The sequence below is a fragment of the Equus caballus genome, chromosome 6, assembly GCF_041296265.1.
Source record: "Equus caballus isolate H_3958 breed thoroughbred chromosome 6, TB-T2T, whole genome shotgun sequence".
NCBI lineage: Eukaryota > Metazoa > Chordata > Mammalia > Perissodactyla > Equidae > Equus > Equus caballus.
The window spans coordinates 87,330,833-87,345,384 of NC_091689.1; the positions used below are offsets into that span (position 1 = coordinate 87,330,833).

The following is a 14,552-nucleotide window of genomic DNA, read 5'->3' on the forward strand; positions in this document are numbered from 1 at the left end:
CAAGAGGTAACTAACGTGAACTGCTTCTCACAGAGGGCCGATGTATTCAGAGAGACTGTAGGTCAGAGAAGGGGTTGATTATTAAAGAAAGAAGAATCAGGATTTGCTAACGGTTAATATCTGGGAAAGAAATTGGAAAGAAGAAACTTTACAGTTAAGTTGTATTCTCTGAAGACAAGAAGGTCCTAACAGCCTAGGACAATACCTTCTGACAAGAGGTGAAAAGGCAGAGATTTTAAGTGGGGAGTCTGTGGCACTAAACCTTTTCAACTGAAGCTGAAGCCCTAAGACTAATTAATAAATGTGTTCTCACTTTCTTGGAGGAAGAGACCAAGAACCCACTGAGTTCATCCAACAAGAAGCCATAACTTTATTAATGATAGAAACAGTACAAATTTCAAACCAAGCCGCGGATACTCTTTTGAAACACCAAAAAAGGTCCTCATTTTCAGATGGTTACATTGTTAATTCCTGAAAGAGAGAAGAGATCATCAGAGATAGCCACAGGTAAACTGAGAGAATTTAGGTCATTAAAACCTGAGGCAACTCAGAATAGGCTTTAGAATAAGGCCTCTTAATTAGCTGATTTTAACCACAGAAAATAAAGTCACCCATAATTAGTCAAGGCAGAGGGAGTCAAGGAATAAAGGAGTGGACGCTTACCATAATAGCATTTACAATATCATTACTGTTGTTCTTCAAGGCTCGGACTGCCTTTGCTCTTGACACATTTGCTTGTGACATGACCAATTCTATGTCCTTAACTTCCACACCCGTTTCATCAACCTAACAGAGAGGGAAAAACACTTAATAAACTAAAGGCAAGAACAACTTCAGCAGTTCTTTGGAGTCAGGAGCCTCTTGAATCTGGTTCTTAATATAACTCAGAACTCCTTAACTGAATGGATTCAAGAGCCTAAAACAATACAGAATCTACGCATTAATACAAACACAATACTATGTGGAGAAGATTAAAAATATAAAAGATTTCCTTGTATACCTCTTCTTCTTCACTCTCCTCTTGTACAGTTGGAGTCTGTGTGTTTTCTTGAATGTTTGAAACAGCCTCACCTTGAACTTTGAATTTCTCAGCAGCTGCTAGCTGTGCTTGCTGAGATAAATCCTCGATCTACAGGGCAGAAAATACAGAGATTCATGCGAGTAGATCAGTATGCAGTAAATGAAAAAATAATTTATATCCTTTCCAAACTCTCACTGTAAACACACTTCAGGTTAACTTACTATCTATCTTTACATTGCTTGCCCTCACTGAAATTATCTATTACTAGAAAGAGAAATAATTTAAGCCTAAAGCAGTGGTTCTCAACTAGGGGGGTGATTCTGCCCCCCAAGGGACATCTGTCAAATGTCTGCAGATTTTCTGGTTATCACAATTGGATGTGATGCTGCTAAACAACTATAATGCATAGGACAGCCTTTCCCCAACAAAGAAATGTCTGAGCCAAAATGTCAACAGTGCTGAGGGTGAGAAAGCCTGGTCTAGAGCAACTCCCAAGAAAACTTCCCTTACCTTGGCTTCCCCAAAAACTATGTAGGTATCTGAAGCTGGACTCTTGTAGACGTCTGGTTTTGTGATGACAAAGAGGATATTCTTAGATTTCCGGATAGTGACTCTAGTAACTCCTGTAACCTGTCTAAGACCCAGTTTTGACATAGCCTAAGGAATAGAAAAGAACATCAGGTTTTCAACTTCATTAAAAGTAGCTTTAGGAAGTAAGGAAGATAACAGCACTGCATCCAAAGCAAAGCCTTTTCCCAGGCTAAGAAAAGTTTATATAAGAATACAGAATTGGCTTCCAGGACTCCTGGGTTTTCTGCCATAGTAACTTCTGCTACTTTAAATAAACACGATTCTACCACTACCAAGAGCTCCATTATGGTCCTCCCTCTCTAAAGTTGCTTCATCAGAAACTTTCATCCTTGTTCATAACTTAAAATTTTACCTTCCGTGCCTTCTTTTCACTCCGGCTCTGTTTTGCTTTACTGACTGGTTCTTCATCGATTTCAGCTGCTGCTGCCAGCTAAGAAGATAAAACAACTGTAAATAAACTGGAACCTGGATACCACAATCCCACACGCAGTTTTCCCTTTATGAAGGTTCATAGCTCCAAATACATAAGTTGGCTTCTCTATCAACCTTGGTTCTACCATGTTTCCTTCACTGTACTAATTCTGCCAGTGAGTAAGAGAATACCCACCTGGGCTTGTTGTGTGGTTGCCTGTGTGGAATCCTGTTCCTCGAGCTCTGGTACTGATTCATCACTGTCAGATTCTGTTCCAGACCCTAAGATGACAAGTAACTTTTACTATTTTACAGTAGAGATTATGAGGAGGCGGCACCTCACCATGGCCTGCCTGGACTAAAGGTCACTGTCTTATGCTAGACCTCGCAAAACTAAATGTAAACCAACTGACTTATGTGATGCCAGCTTGACAGCCCCCAACTTAGTCACAAACTAGTGTGTACACATCTATTAAAGAATCAGCCCCAGAAATGTGAGGTAATTACTAGACACAGCCAAGCAGTATATATACTTTAACTGCTTCCTTTGCCTCAACGTCTTCACTCCTCGGCACAGGCAAACATCAGTGACCTATGTAACTCCAAATTCTACCCAATAGCCTGACCATCTCAGAAAGGTTCTGGCAGACAAGGTGTCTCCAGATACACTTAAGTGAAAAAACAATAAGATCACATTGTGGAGGCATGCCAGGGAGGGCCTTATCCCTCATCCTTTAAACTGGGTTGGGGGAGGCCAGAAGCAGTTGTGTACACACCTTTAGCCTTACTTTCAAACCACTTACCCGAGCAATTCGATCTAATCAACACAGCTCGAAGATTCGCAATGATGCCGACCTACAGTTCTAACAGTCACCTCTACTACATACTGTCCTGTGACCTCTCCCATTTCTTCCCAACATAATTCATATATTTTAAGTTTCCCTCAATTGGAAAGCTAAGCATCAGTAAAGACTACTGAGGCAAAAAAGCATACAACTGCACCATTCTCAGGCTAGGAAAAGTAGGTCTTTTAAGAAAAGGGAGTCCCTGGGCGCTGGTCATTACTAAGCCTAACAAGTGAAAAGAAATTCAAATATTTCCAAATTTCCCAATATTTTAGCAAATTCCAGGCCCAGGGACAAGGTTAGTGATGTGGTAGAGATTAGAGCAAATTAAAGGTCTAGTAGGTCTTGGTTTTCAATGTCAGATCAGTTAGGTAAGAAAGATGGCAGACCCAGGGTTAGTCTAGACCACGTTACACAAGATGATACATAATGGACTATCTGAGGTGATGAAAACCAAGATTCTGTTTCACATTCCCAGAGCTCTTGCATTTAAAATTCTCATTCTATGTTCTATGTCCAAACACAAGCAGATACACTGGAGAAAGCGGCGCATCCTAGGGTTAGTATTGGTGGGTAGCCCCCAGGAGGGGTGTGGGCAACACACCATGCACACAGCAAACCAAGGCAAATACCCTTGTTGTTCTTCAGAACAGGCTGCTTGGCAGAGGGGGCTGGGGCAGGGATCCCAGCAGGTTTGGGGGTGGGCATGTTGACGAGGACCGACTGGAAAGGCACTCCCCCCGAGATTGGTTCCGGGGGAATCAGAGGCGGCAGCTCATCCTCATCAGCAGGGGCTGAGGGCTTACGGGGTGATTCCAGCACCAGCCCAGGTGAGGACGGCAGAAATGGCTGTTTAGGAAGCAGAGGGGGAACTGGGGAGGGTGCAAGAGGCAGAGAGACTGATGGAGTGGGTGCTGGGGAGACAGATGCGGATCCAGCTTTAGGAAGGACCTTCTCAGAGGCTGCTGCTGCTAGAGGGGTGGATGTCTCAGACTCAGGAGGAGGAGCTAAGGGGCCCTTTGGGGAATGGACAGAATCTTTGCCTTTTAAGGGAGAAATAGGGAGGGCTTTTGGAGTCTTTGGAGAAGAGCCTTTCTGAGTGGAGACCGTCAGCAGAGGGGCTGGAGCTACTGTAGAAAAGGGTCCTTTAGTACCATTCTTAGCTGAGGGATCTGGGCACACAGTAGGTGAAGTAGCAGAACTCTTCTTGGCTGGTGGATCTTTCTGAGCGGGAGCTGTGATGACTGGTACACTTTCTGGAGCTGGGGCAACATCTGCTTTGAGAGCTGTGGGGCCTTTCTTCTTCGGGGACCCTTTAGATGCCTGAGGGGCAATGGACTCCAAGGGACATGTGACTGAAACTGGGGAATTGGGAGTCTCTTTGGGAGAAGGAGGAATCACAACAGGGGGAGAGGGGCCCCCTTTGGGGGATAGGGTAGCTGGGGCTCTTTTGGTGGGTGAAGTTGCTGAGGTTCCTTTGTGGGTTGGGGACTCTTTGGGGGAGGGAGGGATCACAGCTGAGGGAGTAGGGGCCCCTTTGGAGGATGGAGTCGCTGAGGCCCCTTTGGGAGGTGGGGTAGCTGAGGGCTCTTGGGGGGCTGGGGTTGCTGGGGCCCTTCTGGGCGCTGGAGTTGCTGTGGCTCCTTTGGGACATGGGGTCTCCGAGGGCTCTTTGGGGGCTGAGGTTGCTGGGGCCCCTTTGGGAGGTGGGGTAGCTGAGGGCTCTTTGGGGGTTGGAGTTGCTGAGGCCCCTTTGGGAGGTGGGGTAGCTGAGGGCTCTTTGGGGGTTGGAGTTGCTGGGGCCCCTTTGGGAGGTGGGATAGCTGAGGGCTCTTTGGGGGTTGGAGTTGCTGGGGCCCCTTTGGGAGGTGGGGTAGCTGAGGGCTCTTTGGGGGTTGGAGTTGCTGAGGCCCCTTTGGGGGCCGGAGTTGCTGGGGCCCCTTTGGAAGGTGGGGTAGCTGAGGGCTCTTTGGGGGCCGGAGTTGCTGGGGCCCCTTTGGGAGGTGGGGTAGCTGAGGGCTCTTTGGGGGCTGGGGTTGCTGGGGCCCCTTTGGGAGGTGGGGTAGCTGAGGGCTCTTTGGGGGTTGGAGTTGCTGAGGCCCCTTTGGGGGCCGGAGTTGCTGGGGCCCCTTTGGAAGGTGGGGTAGCTGAGGGCTCTTTGGGGGCCGGAGTTGCTGAGGCCCCTTTGGGAGGTGGGGTAGCTGAGGGCTCTTTGGGGGCTGGGGTTGCTGGGGCCCCTTTGGGAGGTGGGGTAGCTGAGGGCTCTTTGGGGGTTGGAGTTGCTGAGGCCCCTTTGGGGGCCGGAGTTGCTGGGGCCCCTTTGGAAGGTGGGGTAGCTGAGGGCTCTTTGGGGGCCGGAGTTGCTGAGGCCCCTTTGGGAGGTGGGGTAGCTGAGGGCTCTTTGGGGGTTGGAGTTGCTGAGGCCCCTTTGGGAGGTGGGGTAGCTGAGGGCTCTTTGGGGGTTGGAGTTGCTGGGGCCCCTTTGGGAGGTGGGATAGCTGAGGGCTCTTTGGGGGTTGGAGTTGCTGGGGCCCCTTTGGGAGGTGGGGTAGCTGAGGGCTCTTTGGGGGTTGGAGTTGCTGAGGCCCCTTTGGGGGCCGGAGTTGCTGGGGCCCCTTTGGAAGGTGGGGTAGCTGAGGGCTCTTTGGGGGCCGGAGTTGCTGAGGCCCCTTTGGGAGGTGGGGTAGCTGAGGGCTCTTTGGGGGTTGGAGTTGCTGAGGCCCCTTTGGGAGGTGGGGTAGCTGAGGGCTCTTTGGGGGTTGGAATTGCTGAGGCCCCTTTGGGAGGTGGGATAGCTGAGGGCTCTTTGGGGGCTGGGGTGGCTGGGGCCCCTTTGGGAGGTGGGGTCGCTGACTGCTCTTTGGGGGCTGGGGCCCCTTTGGGAGGTGGGGTAGCTGAGGGCTCTTTGGGGGCTGGGGTTGCTGGGGCCCCTTCGGGAGGCAGGGTAGCTGAGGGCTCTTTGGGGGCGGGGGCCCCTTTGGGAGGTGGAGTCACTGAGGGCTCTTTGGGGGCTGGAGTTGCTGAGGCCCCTTTGGGAGGTGGGGTAGCTGAGGGCCCTTTGGGGGCTGGAGTTGCTGAGGCCCCTTTGGGGGCTGGAGTTGCTGGGGCTCCTTTGGGAGGTGGGGTAGCTGAGGTCCCTTTGGGGGCTGGGGTTGTTAGAGCCCGTTTGGGAGATAGGGTAGCTGAGGGCTCTTTGCCAACTGCAGCTGCTGGGCCCCCTGTGAGGGAGGGAGGAGTCAAGGCCTCTTCAGGGGATGGAGAAGCTGGGGCCCCTTTGGGGGAAGAAGGAGTTGCAGTTGAGGGAGGGAGGGTCTCTTTGGGAGATGAAGTTGCTGGGACCCCTTTGGGGGAGGAAGGAGTTACAGCAGGGCGAGTGGAGGCCCCTCTGGGGGGTGGGGTAGCCCGGGACTTTTTAGGGGATGGGGTTCCTGGGGCTTCTTTGGGGGAGGAAGTAGTCATAGCTGGGGGAGTGGAGGTCTCTTTGAAAGATGGAATTGCTGAGGCCCCTTTGGGAGAGGGAGGAATCAGAGCTGAGGGAGTAGGGGCTCCTTTGGGAGATGGGGTAGCTGGGGTCTCTTCAGGGGGTGGGGTTGCTGGGCCCCCTTTTCCAGACGGAGGAGGCAAAACTGGGGAAGTGGGGGCTCTTTTAGGGGATGGGGTGACTGGGGCCTCTTTAGAGGAGGGAGGAGCCACAGCTGGGGGAGTGGGAGTCTCTTTAGGGGATGGAGTTGCTGGGCCCCCTTTGGGGGAGGTAGGAGCCACAGCTGGGGGGGTGGGGGCCCCCTTGGGAGGTGGGGCAGCTGTAGAGTCTTTCCAGGATGGAGTTGCTGGGACTCCTTTGGGTGAAGAAGGAGTTATAGCTAGGGGAGTGGGGGTCTCTTTAGGGGATGGGGTTGCTATCCCCGCTTTGGGGGAAGGAGGAGTAGGGGAATGCTTCTTGGCTAGTGATCCTTTAGGGACTTGAAAAGAAAGATTGGCCTCTGGAAGAAAGGAATCATCAGTTGGAGAAACAGATGATGAGAGATTTCCAGCGGAAGTATCAGGGATAGCAAGTACACATTTAGAAAGAGAAGGATCAAGAGTTAAGGGAGTAGCAGAAGTAGCTGAACCTTCCTTGGTTGGAGGTCTTGTAGTCTGAGGAGACACACTAGTCCCTAAAGGAGATGGGGAGTCAGCTAAGTAAGGTCCTTTGGGAGATGCAGTAACAGAAGCACCAAGGTCCTCAGTTGGGCACCCTTCAGGAGAGGAAGCCACAGGTGCCAAAGCTGAGGTATGAGAGATACCATGAACTTTCTTTGCACCTTGAGGAGGAGCACCAGCTGGGGGAAGAGAGGGACAAGGGTCAGACTTGGGAATTTCAGGGGCCAGTGACAGAGTGGCTGGAGAAGCAGAATCATTCTGGAGGGATAAAGTCACAGGTGGAGCCACAGGGCAACTTTCAGAGGTTGGAGGAACCAAAGGTAAAGTAGTAAGAGCAGAAGTACCCTTCTTGGCTGGGTGGCTTTTAGGAGCTAAAGAGATACCTCCTTCTAGAAAAGGGCTGGCTGTAGTTGTAGGAGTGGAAGTAACTTTGGCAGTTGTAGGAGCCACCTCAGTGGTGGCAGCACTTCCCAAAGGAAATGTAGCTACAGGTGGGGTAGTGAGAGAACTTTTGAGAGGCAGACCAGTGGGGTCTGTGCTTGCATAAGGATCTGTCTTGATTATAGAAGTTAAGGAGCTAACACCCAGAGGAGAGGGAATAGCACTGGCTGGCTTAACCACAGGGACAGGCTCTACAAGGCTTTTCTTTGCTAAGGTGGCTTCAGGAGAAAGAGCCATCTCCAGAGAAGAAGATGTACTTTGGGGAGAGGGGGAACTTTTAGGTGCTGCCAGGGCCAGTGGTAGTAGAGTAGGGTCTTTCTTGGTAGGGAGTCCTGCCTGGGCTGGTGAAACAGGGGCTCCTACAGGAGAGGCAGGTACAGTCTGGAGATCTTGCTGTGTTGGAGACTTTACTAGTACTGAAGCAGAAAGATTTTTGGGGTCCTCAGAGGCTGGCAAAGGAGAGACTGGTATCCCTAGAGTGGTTGTTACTTGAGGAGTAGGAAGCTCTTCGGGAGCCACAGGCGCCATACCCAAGACAGGAGGGGAAGCTGAATCCTTACTTATAGGACCCGATGAAACTGGAGACACACAAGTAGCTACCTCAAAGGTAGTAGATGTTGCAGAAATTGTAGAGAGGTTAGTCATCACAAGTGGGGTGGTTCCAACAGAAGAAACAGGAGCTTCTTTCAAGCCTGGACTCCCTGGAGAAGCAGCAGGAAACTGGGCCACCAAAGGCTGATGATGAGTGGCATTAGGAGAGCCTTTGAGAGTGAGAGGGGCTGTAGGAGATAATGGAGAAGATGGAGCTAAATGTGAGGAGCCAGAAGGGCTGCAGGAAGCTATGCACGTGATGGTAGAGGGGCCTTTGTCAACAGACAGAGCCAGAGGGGGAGCTGGAGCCCCTGTTGGAAAATCAGCCACAGCAGCAGGAACCACCTCACTTCTGGAAGGAAGGGGAGGAATTACAGACCTCTGAGAAGGGTAAGAGACCCCGATAGAAGAATGATCTCCAGAAATGGTATGCCCTATAGGATCTGACAGAACATTAGAGCCTGTTTGACTTGAAGGCTGGGCAGGAGAACCAAGAGAACTCTGATGTAAAGGTGCAAGATTAGAGCCCAAAGAAGTGAGGAAAACTGGGGGAACGTTGGGAGTCACAGGAATAGTCTCAGTTGGAAGAGATAAGGCAGCAGGTGGACTAAGTGGTCCCTTTAGGCTGAGGCTTAGAGAGTTTTGTGGAGAAGTCCGAGCTGAGGAAACAGGGATGCCTTTGACCTGAGAGGAAGTGATGGTTAGGGGAGTGGGAGGTAGTGTTTGAGGACACGAGGCTACTCCAGATTGAACAGAGGCCAATGGAGTTATAAAATGGGAAGGAACAGCACTGACTATACCTGTAGGAATGGGAGTACCTTTTGGACCAGGGACTACTTCAGAGGGAGCTTGAATAGGAGAGGCCTGTGGTTCTGGGGAGGCAATGGGAGCTGGCAGAGATCTCACTGACCCTGACTGAGCCTCAGCAACTGAAGGAGGTGCACTAAGAGGATTAGGTGGATAACTCTTCTGCACTGAGTGGGGAGCCAAGGCCACAAGAGCCAAGGGAGCTGAAGAGGAATGCGCACCTTTCAGAGTTGGAGTAATCATGGGAGAGGCCAGAGCTAAGGCAGCTGGGGAGATGGGAGGCCCCATTAGGTTTGGCAGGAAAGCTGGGGTGTCAGGGAGGGAAGGGGCAGATCCCAAAGGCAGGGCTATCCCAGAGGATGACTGGGGAAAAGGAGCTTCAAAAGGGGTGGAGGCAACAGCAGAGGGAGAAAGGAAGGGGGGAGGCTGGTTAGGGGTTGCCAGAGGGCAGTGTTGGGGGGCCAGGGAGGATGGAGGGGGAAGGGCAGGGTCAGGCTGCCCTAAGGCAGCAGTGACACTCAAAGCTGAAGACAGAGAACGCACAGCTAGAGGAGAAAAGCAAAAGGGGATGGAAAAGGAAGGAAAAAAACAAACGTGAGTTATGCAGCCCAACTTGGTACAACATGCCTCACAGGAAACACTGGAATTTTTAATCTGAGAACGAAAGTCACCACACAGGATTAGACAACAGTGACAGGCAACAGCAACCTTCCCCAAACATCCTTCAGGGGTCAAGTAAGAATACATCCTTCTCCTCATCTCCCAAGTTCTACCAAAATAAGCCAATGATTTTCGGGTGGAGAAAACAGTGTCAAAGCAGCCTATCAGTCTAAAGGGGGAGCACAGGCCCAGGAGTGGGTTGGGAACAGCATGCTTTCCACCCTTTCCCAGCTGTGCCCTCCCCTCCCTCCTCAAATGAACCTCAAGTCCTTCTCACCGGCCAGAGAATCACCATTAGACAAACAGCTGTTCTATCCTGTTCACCCAAGGAGCATGAACTAATGGAAACAGATACTGCAAACTGGGACAAGGAAGGTAGGGGGTGGTGCTAATGATGGGCAATCAGAGCTGAAGGAGAAAAGAAGAGGTGTCACGTGCTCAGGCTGCCACTAGGGCCAGGAAAAATCCAACTCTTAGAATAAAGTTTTAGGAAGGGGTGTCTGGCACAACTCCATTCTTCCTCAAGTCGAAACTCTTCAGAATTTAATACTAAATAGGAAATACTAAGTCACTTAGCCTCCCTATGCCTCAGTTTACCTATTCACCCCAAACAAAAAACCAACCACAAACGGGCTGGACTCAGTGGTCTCTACAGACCTTCCCAGGCATGTTAGCTCTGCAGCCATCCATCTAAGATGACTGAGACTGCCAGGGAGAGAGCGTAGTCACAGGGCTAGGGACTGTGTCATGAAACTGTAACCCAACTTGTTAAACCAGACTGTGGCTCTATTTTGGAAGCAGGAAATTGGAGTGGAGAGAACACATTGGATCCCCACCCCTTAACCTGGACAAGTATGTCATTCTGCCAAAATAGACCAGTATTTGGCACTAGAGTAAAGCTAAGCAATTACGTTCTGAACAATGGAAAAATATCATGCTTACTACTCAGGAGATAACACAGGATTAGACCAACAAATGCTCAACACCTAGGCATATTAAGAAAACAAAACACAAAACCAAAAAACCATAGCATCCGAAGTTCTTCAGAGTATCCTCCTACAGACGAGACAGGTGGCTCAACCAGTTTTTCCTGGAGAGTTGGCAGCTCAAAGTCTTATGGTTACAGTGCAAATGTGCTTTCAAACATATTAAGCAGAACTTGAAACTTAGAATGTTTTCCTCTGACTGGACCTCAAGATGTGATAAGGCCCCAAACCAGTTCCCTGAGCTACTTTTCTCATTCATTCTAGAAATTATTGAATTATAGGAAAAATTTCCAAGTGTTTATCACTGGTACTCCCTTAATATTATGATGAAACCTACTATGCAATGTCAAACTCTTCAGGAATCAGTTTAAAAGCACCATGTAAAGATTGCTTCCAGAGCAAATGGCATTAACTTGGAAGCTTGAAACGAGATTATTTTAAATTCACCTGAATTTCAGTGTCCACATTTGTAAAGTAAGTTTTTCAATGAGAATTTCTAAGGTTTTGTTTAGCACTGAAACCACAGGATCTTTAGAGGCCAGTCTTATTTTTCCCTTTGCTTGAAGTCGCTGGCAGTTCGAGGTTTTCGCAGAGCTCATTCTCCAGCTCAGAGGCCCCCTGCTTTTTCTTTTCTAGCAGCTGTATTAATCCCTTCAGCTGCCACAATCAGACAGGTGGGGAGGGTGAACCTTAACGCTTTCAACGATAAACAACTCTATTTTAATTCCAGAAGAAGACAAAAATTGCCCTTAAGTGACAAGCGGAGTTTAAAAAAATTACTAAATTTACCATAAGAAAAATACGTGAGGGTGGAGGGTACAGCCTGAAGATGCCCTTCGTTTCCTTCTGCACAACTGACTCAGCAAGAAGACCATCATCCAAAATCTTCTCATTACCCCTCTCAAGTCTCATAGAGGAGTAGTTTAACCAGAATTCCAAACTTGCCTTAGCCTACGTTCTACATCCATTAATTTCAAAGCCGAGGAGCAGTCAATGGAAGGCTGCACTTCAGTCCTGGGTTCCAGACAAGCTGCTGATGCAGGCACTATTCCAGCACACAGAAACATCTCGGCACCAATCCAGAAAACAAGTTAACCAACCTCGCAGGGCCCTGGGGCCCAGCAGGACACATCTGCCACCAGCGCACAGCTCACTCTGACGTGTGATGTGGGCACAACGCCGAGCACTGCCATCTAAAACCTGGATGCAACCTGCTGGCGGGAACTCCACAAAAGCTCAGGTCTCCTTGGCCGCCAGTGTGTCATCCAGTTCCAACAGGTGAGCATCACCGGGCCCCTTCCCCGCTCACATTCCCACATGAGGTGAGCGTTCCACAGCAGAGCCCCTGGGAGGCAGCTGCCATACCCACAAAGCAGGCCGGGGAGCTGTCAATGTCAAACATACTGTTTTTACCCCACTCCGTAATGAAGTCCCTCCAGCGCAGCAGTTAATAGTACGGACGCTCCTCCCTCGTAAAGCCACAGCCCGATCTTCTTTAAGGAGCGTCAACTCCGAAGGACACAAGTCTCTTCCCATTGCCCCTTCACGCACCAAGTGATCTTAGGGTCACCTTACGATCTTAACTAAGGGCCAGGGGGCTAGCGGAGCCTACCTGTCTCAGCCTGGGGCTGTGGCAACTCCTGCTCTGTAGCAGGGACGGTTTCTGTGGCTTCACCGGGCATTTCTGGAAGAAGGGAATAAAAGGAGGCCTGAATCGACTGGGATCCGTTCTGCTGCCCAACCTAGAGCCGGGTATTCTTAAAAACTCTGCGGACGACTGTTAAGAAACAAAGTCATAAAGGTGACCGGGGACAACCCTCCCCAAAGCCGCGGGAAGGGACGAGAGTCTGACACGAGCCCCAGGGCTGTCAAGCGAATGCCCTCCTTCCACCTCCTCTTCCCTCCGCAGAGCGGCCTCCACGGGCCCAGGGGCCGGTCTGCCCACAAGGCCGCGCTCGCCCGGTCCTCAGCGCGAGGGCAGCCTCCGCGCCTGGCTCCCGGCCGCTGCCCGGAACCACCTCCCCTCCCGCACCCACGCTGCCGGGGCTGGGGCCTCCAGGACCCCTGTCTGCCGCGTTTCGGGAACCAGGGGTCACAGGGAGGACCTGAGTCCCAACACTCGCTTGTCGCGATAAGGACGGTGTGGGGGTCCCAAGGCTGGGACCCCTTCACCTCCCGTGGGTTCTCGTCAGGCCGTTCCCGACAGCGGACGCACTCCGCTGCCGCCCCCGACACCGCAGCGGCTCCCATCTCCCCACCCCCGGACCCCCGGGCACGGCCCACGGCCCTCCTGCCTTGCTGTTGTCAGGACACCAACCGCAGATCTCACTTTGCCCGGAGGCCCCAAGGCCACACTTCCCAGGGCCAAGCAGGAAGCCGGTGGCCTCGTAAAGCCTCCAACTCTCCTTAGCTCTCAGTCCCCGGGGCGCCTTAGCTCACAAGAAGGGCGGATGGCTGCGGATAGAGAGAAGCGGCGAGGATAGCACTTACTGTGCGGGGAACGCGGAACCAAGATGGCGGCAGAGAGAGAGAGAGAGCGAGAGCGTGACCCACGCCTGTTGCAGAAGGCAGCCTGGCGGAGGGGGCGGGGCCGCGATGCGGTTCCGGGTCAGGAGCCGCCCGCAGCCACTTCCTTTATAGAGCGGGTCGTCCTGCTGTTCCCGGACGGGGCGGTAACGAGGCCTAAATAAGGGTAGGAATTCAGAACGGGATGCGCCGGCCTGGCCGGAAGTCTGCCGGGAGCCAGGCAGTCCTCAGAAAGCCGCCCCTTGCCGTCCCCCTGGTGGAGGCATCGCTGATACTCGAAGGGAAACTGTGACGAGGGGCAACGTCTGCGCACCGGTCAGCCACGTAGCCACAGCGGTATCATTAAGACTTCCTGATTTCCTTTCTCAGATAATGCAGGAAAGTAAGAGGTACTAATGTCGAATACCGGGGGCCCGCCGCGGTGGCCTAGTGGTGAAGGTCGGCGCCCCCGGTTCCGTTCCGGGCGCCCACCAACACCGCTGTGTTAGCGGCCATGCTGTGCCGGCGACGCACATCCTAAAAAAATACAGGAAGATTGGCAAGGATGTGAGCTCAGGGCGAATCTTCCTTGGCAAAAAAACCGAAATACCACAGGGATGGTATGCCCACCATTGGAAGGTAGCAGTGACCTAGGTTAAACCTCAAATATTTTATTTTTGGAATACACAATTTAGACCAATGCTGAAATTATTATAACGGTATAGATTCCCCTCCCTGGGAAAAAGAATATAGGCACATATACAATTTTTTTGCCTGTAACTTTGGACACTTCTTAGATATTCTGAAACGCATACATTCTAGAGGTCTAGGACCCCACGTTAAGAGCCCGTGCTTTATACAGTAAGATTCTTGAAAAGTGGAATGTAAAATCAGTGTTTTGTTAACTAAAGGCTTTGTGTCTGAACTCCTAAATCCTCTCTCAGCCCTACAAAAAGGACTCAACAAATATATTACCTACACCAGCTAACACCATTTGAGCTAATGGCTTTAAGACAGCTCTGCCTGCCTTTTAAGGGAAGCAGTGAACACTTAGAATGCTCTGGAAGCTACTTTAAAATTTCTGAGATCTTCACCATAGTGAAGAGAGGATTAGGATGAGTGAATTAGGATTAAACGAGATAGCAGGGTTTACCAGGAATGAGAAACTGAAATTCTCTTCAGGTAGGAGAGGCAGTTATCAGGGAGTGATAAAGAAAATGGACTCTGAAGCCACCCTCCTTTGTTTGAACCTCAGCTTGGTTGCCTAATAGTGACCTTAGGCAATTTAATCAACCTACTGGTGCCTGTGTTTCCTCATCTATAAAACGGGGATTATAGCAGCTACTTTATAGAACTGTTAGGAAGATTAAATTAGGTAATTTATGTACATTACTTAAAACGTGCTTATTGTTACTGTTAACATTGTAGAGAGAATTTCTACTTAAGTATGTGAGCGATCTGGAAGATTTGTCAATGCAGTCCATTTACCTTCAGAAGGGCCAGCAATCACCAATCATCTCCTTAGACAAATAAAACTACATTTTGACCATTCCC

General features: G+C 50.7%; 1 protein-coding gene across 5 annotated transcripts; it reads right to left on the minus strand.

Annotated features, from left to right (window-relative positions):
* Positions 1-346: 346 nt before the first annotated feature.
* On the minus strand, positions 347-13,535 carry NACA (nascent polypeptide associated complex subunit alpha). Of its 5 annotated transcripts, none has more exons than XM_023643810.2 (8): positions 12,984-13,535; positions 12,106-12,177; positions 2,220-2,305; positions 1,965-2,042; positions 1,532-1,678; positions 1,001-1,129; positions 664-786; positions 347-471 (listed from the first exon to the last, which is right to left on the minus strand). In XM_023643810.2, exons 2-8 carry the CDS (start codon positions 12,173-12,175, stop codon positions 457-459), a joined length of 648 nt encoding a protein of 215 aa, XP_023499578.1. In that variant the 5' UTR covers positions 12,176-12,177; positions 12,984-13,535; the 3' UTR covers positions 347-456. The 5 variants fall into 5 exon arrangements, with proteins under 5 accessions (XP_023499578.1, XP_070127822.1, XP_070127821.1 ...); XM_070271721.1 differs by having other exon boundaries at positions 12,811-13,062; XM_070271720.1 differs by lacking the exons at positions 12,106-12,177; positions 12,984-13,535 and adding an exon at positions 3,501-9,739.
* Between the last annotated feature and the right edge of the window lie 1,017 nt (positions 13,536-14,552).

Excerpts from the sequence above, each read along its gene's own strand:
- NACA (XM_070271720.1), bottom strand. The coding sequence starts at position 9,606 with ATGAGGAGAAGGATGTATTCTTACTTGACCCCTGAAGGATGTTTGGGG. Across the intron at positions 2,043-2,219 it reads CAACCACACAACAAGCCCAG|CTGGCAGCAGCAGCTGAAAT; the intron begins GTGGGTATTCTC and ends TTATCTTCTTAG. Across the intron at positions 1,130-1,531 it reads TAGTTTTTGGGGAAGCCAAG|ATCGAGGATTTATCTCAGCA; the intron begins GTAAGGGAAGTT and ends TCTGCCCTGTAG.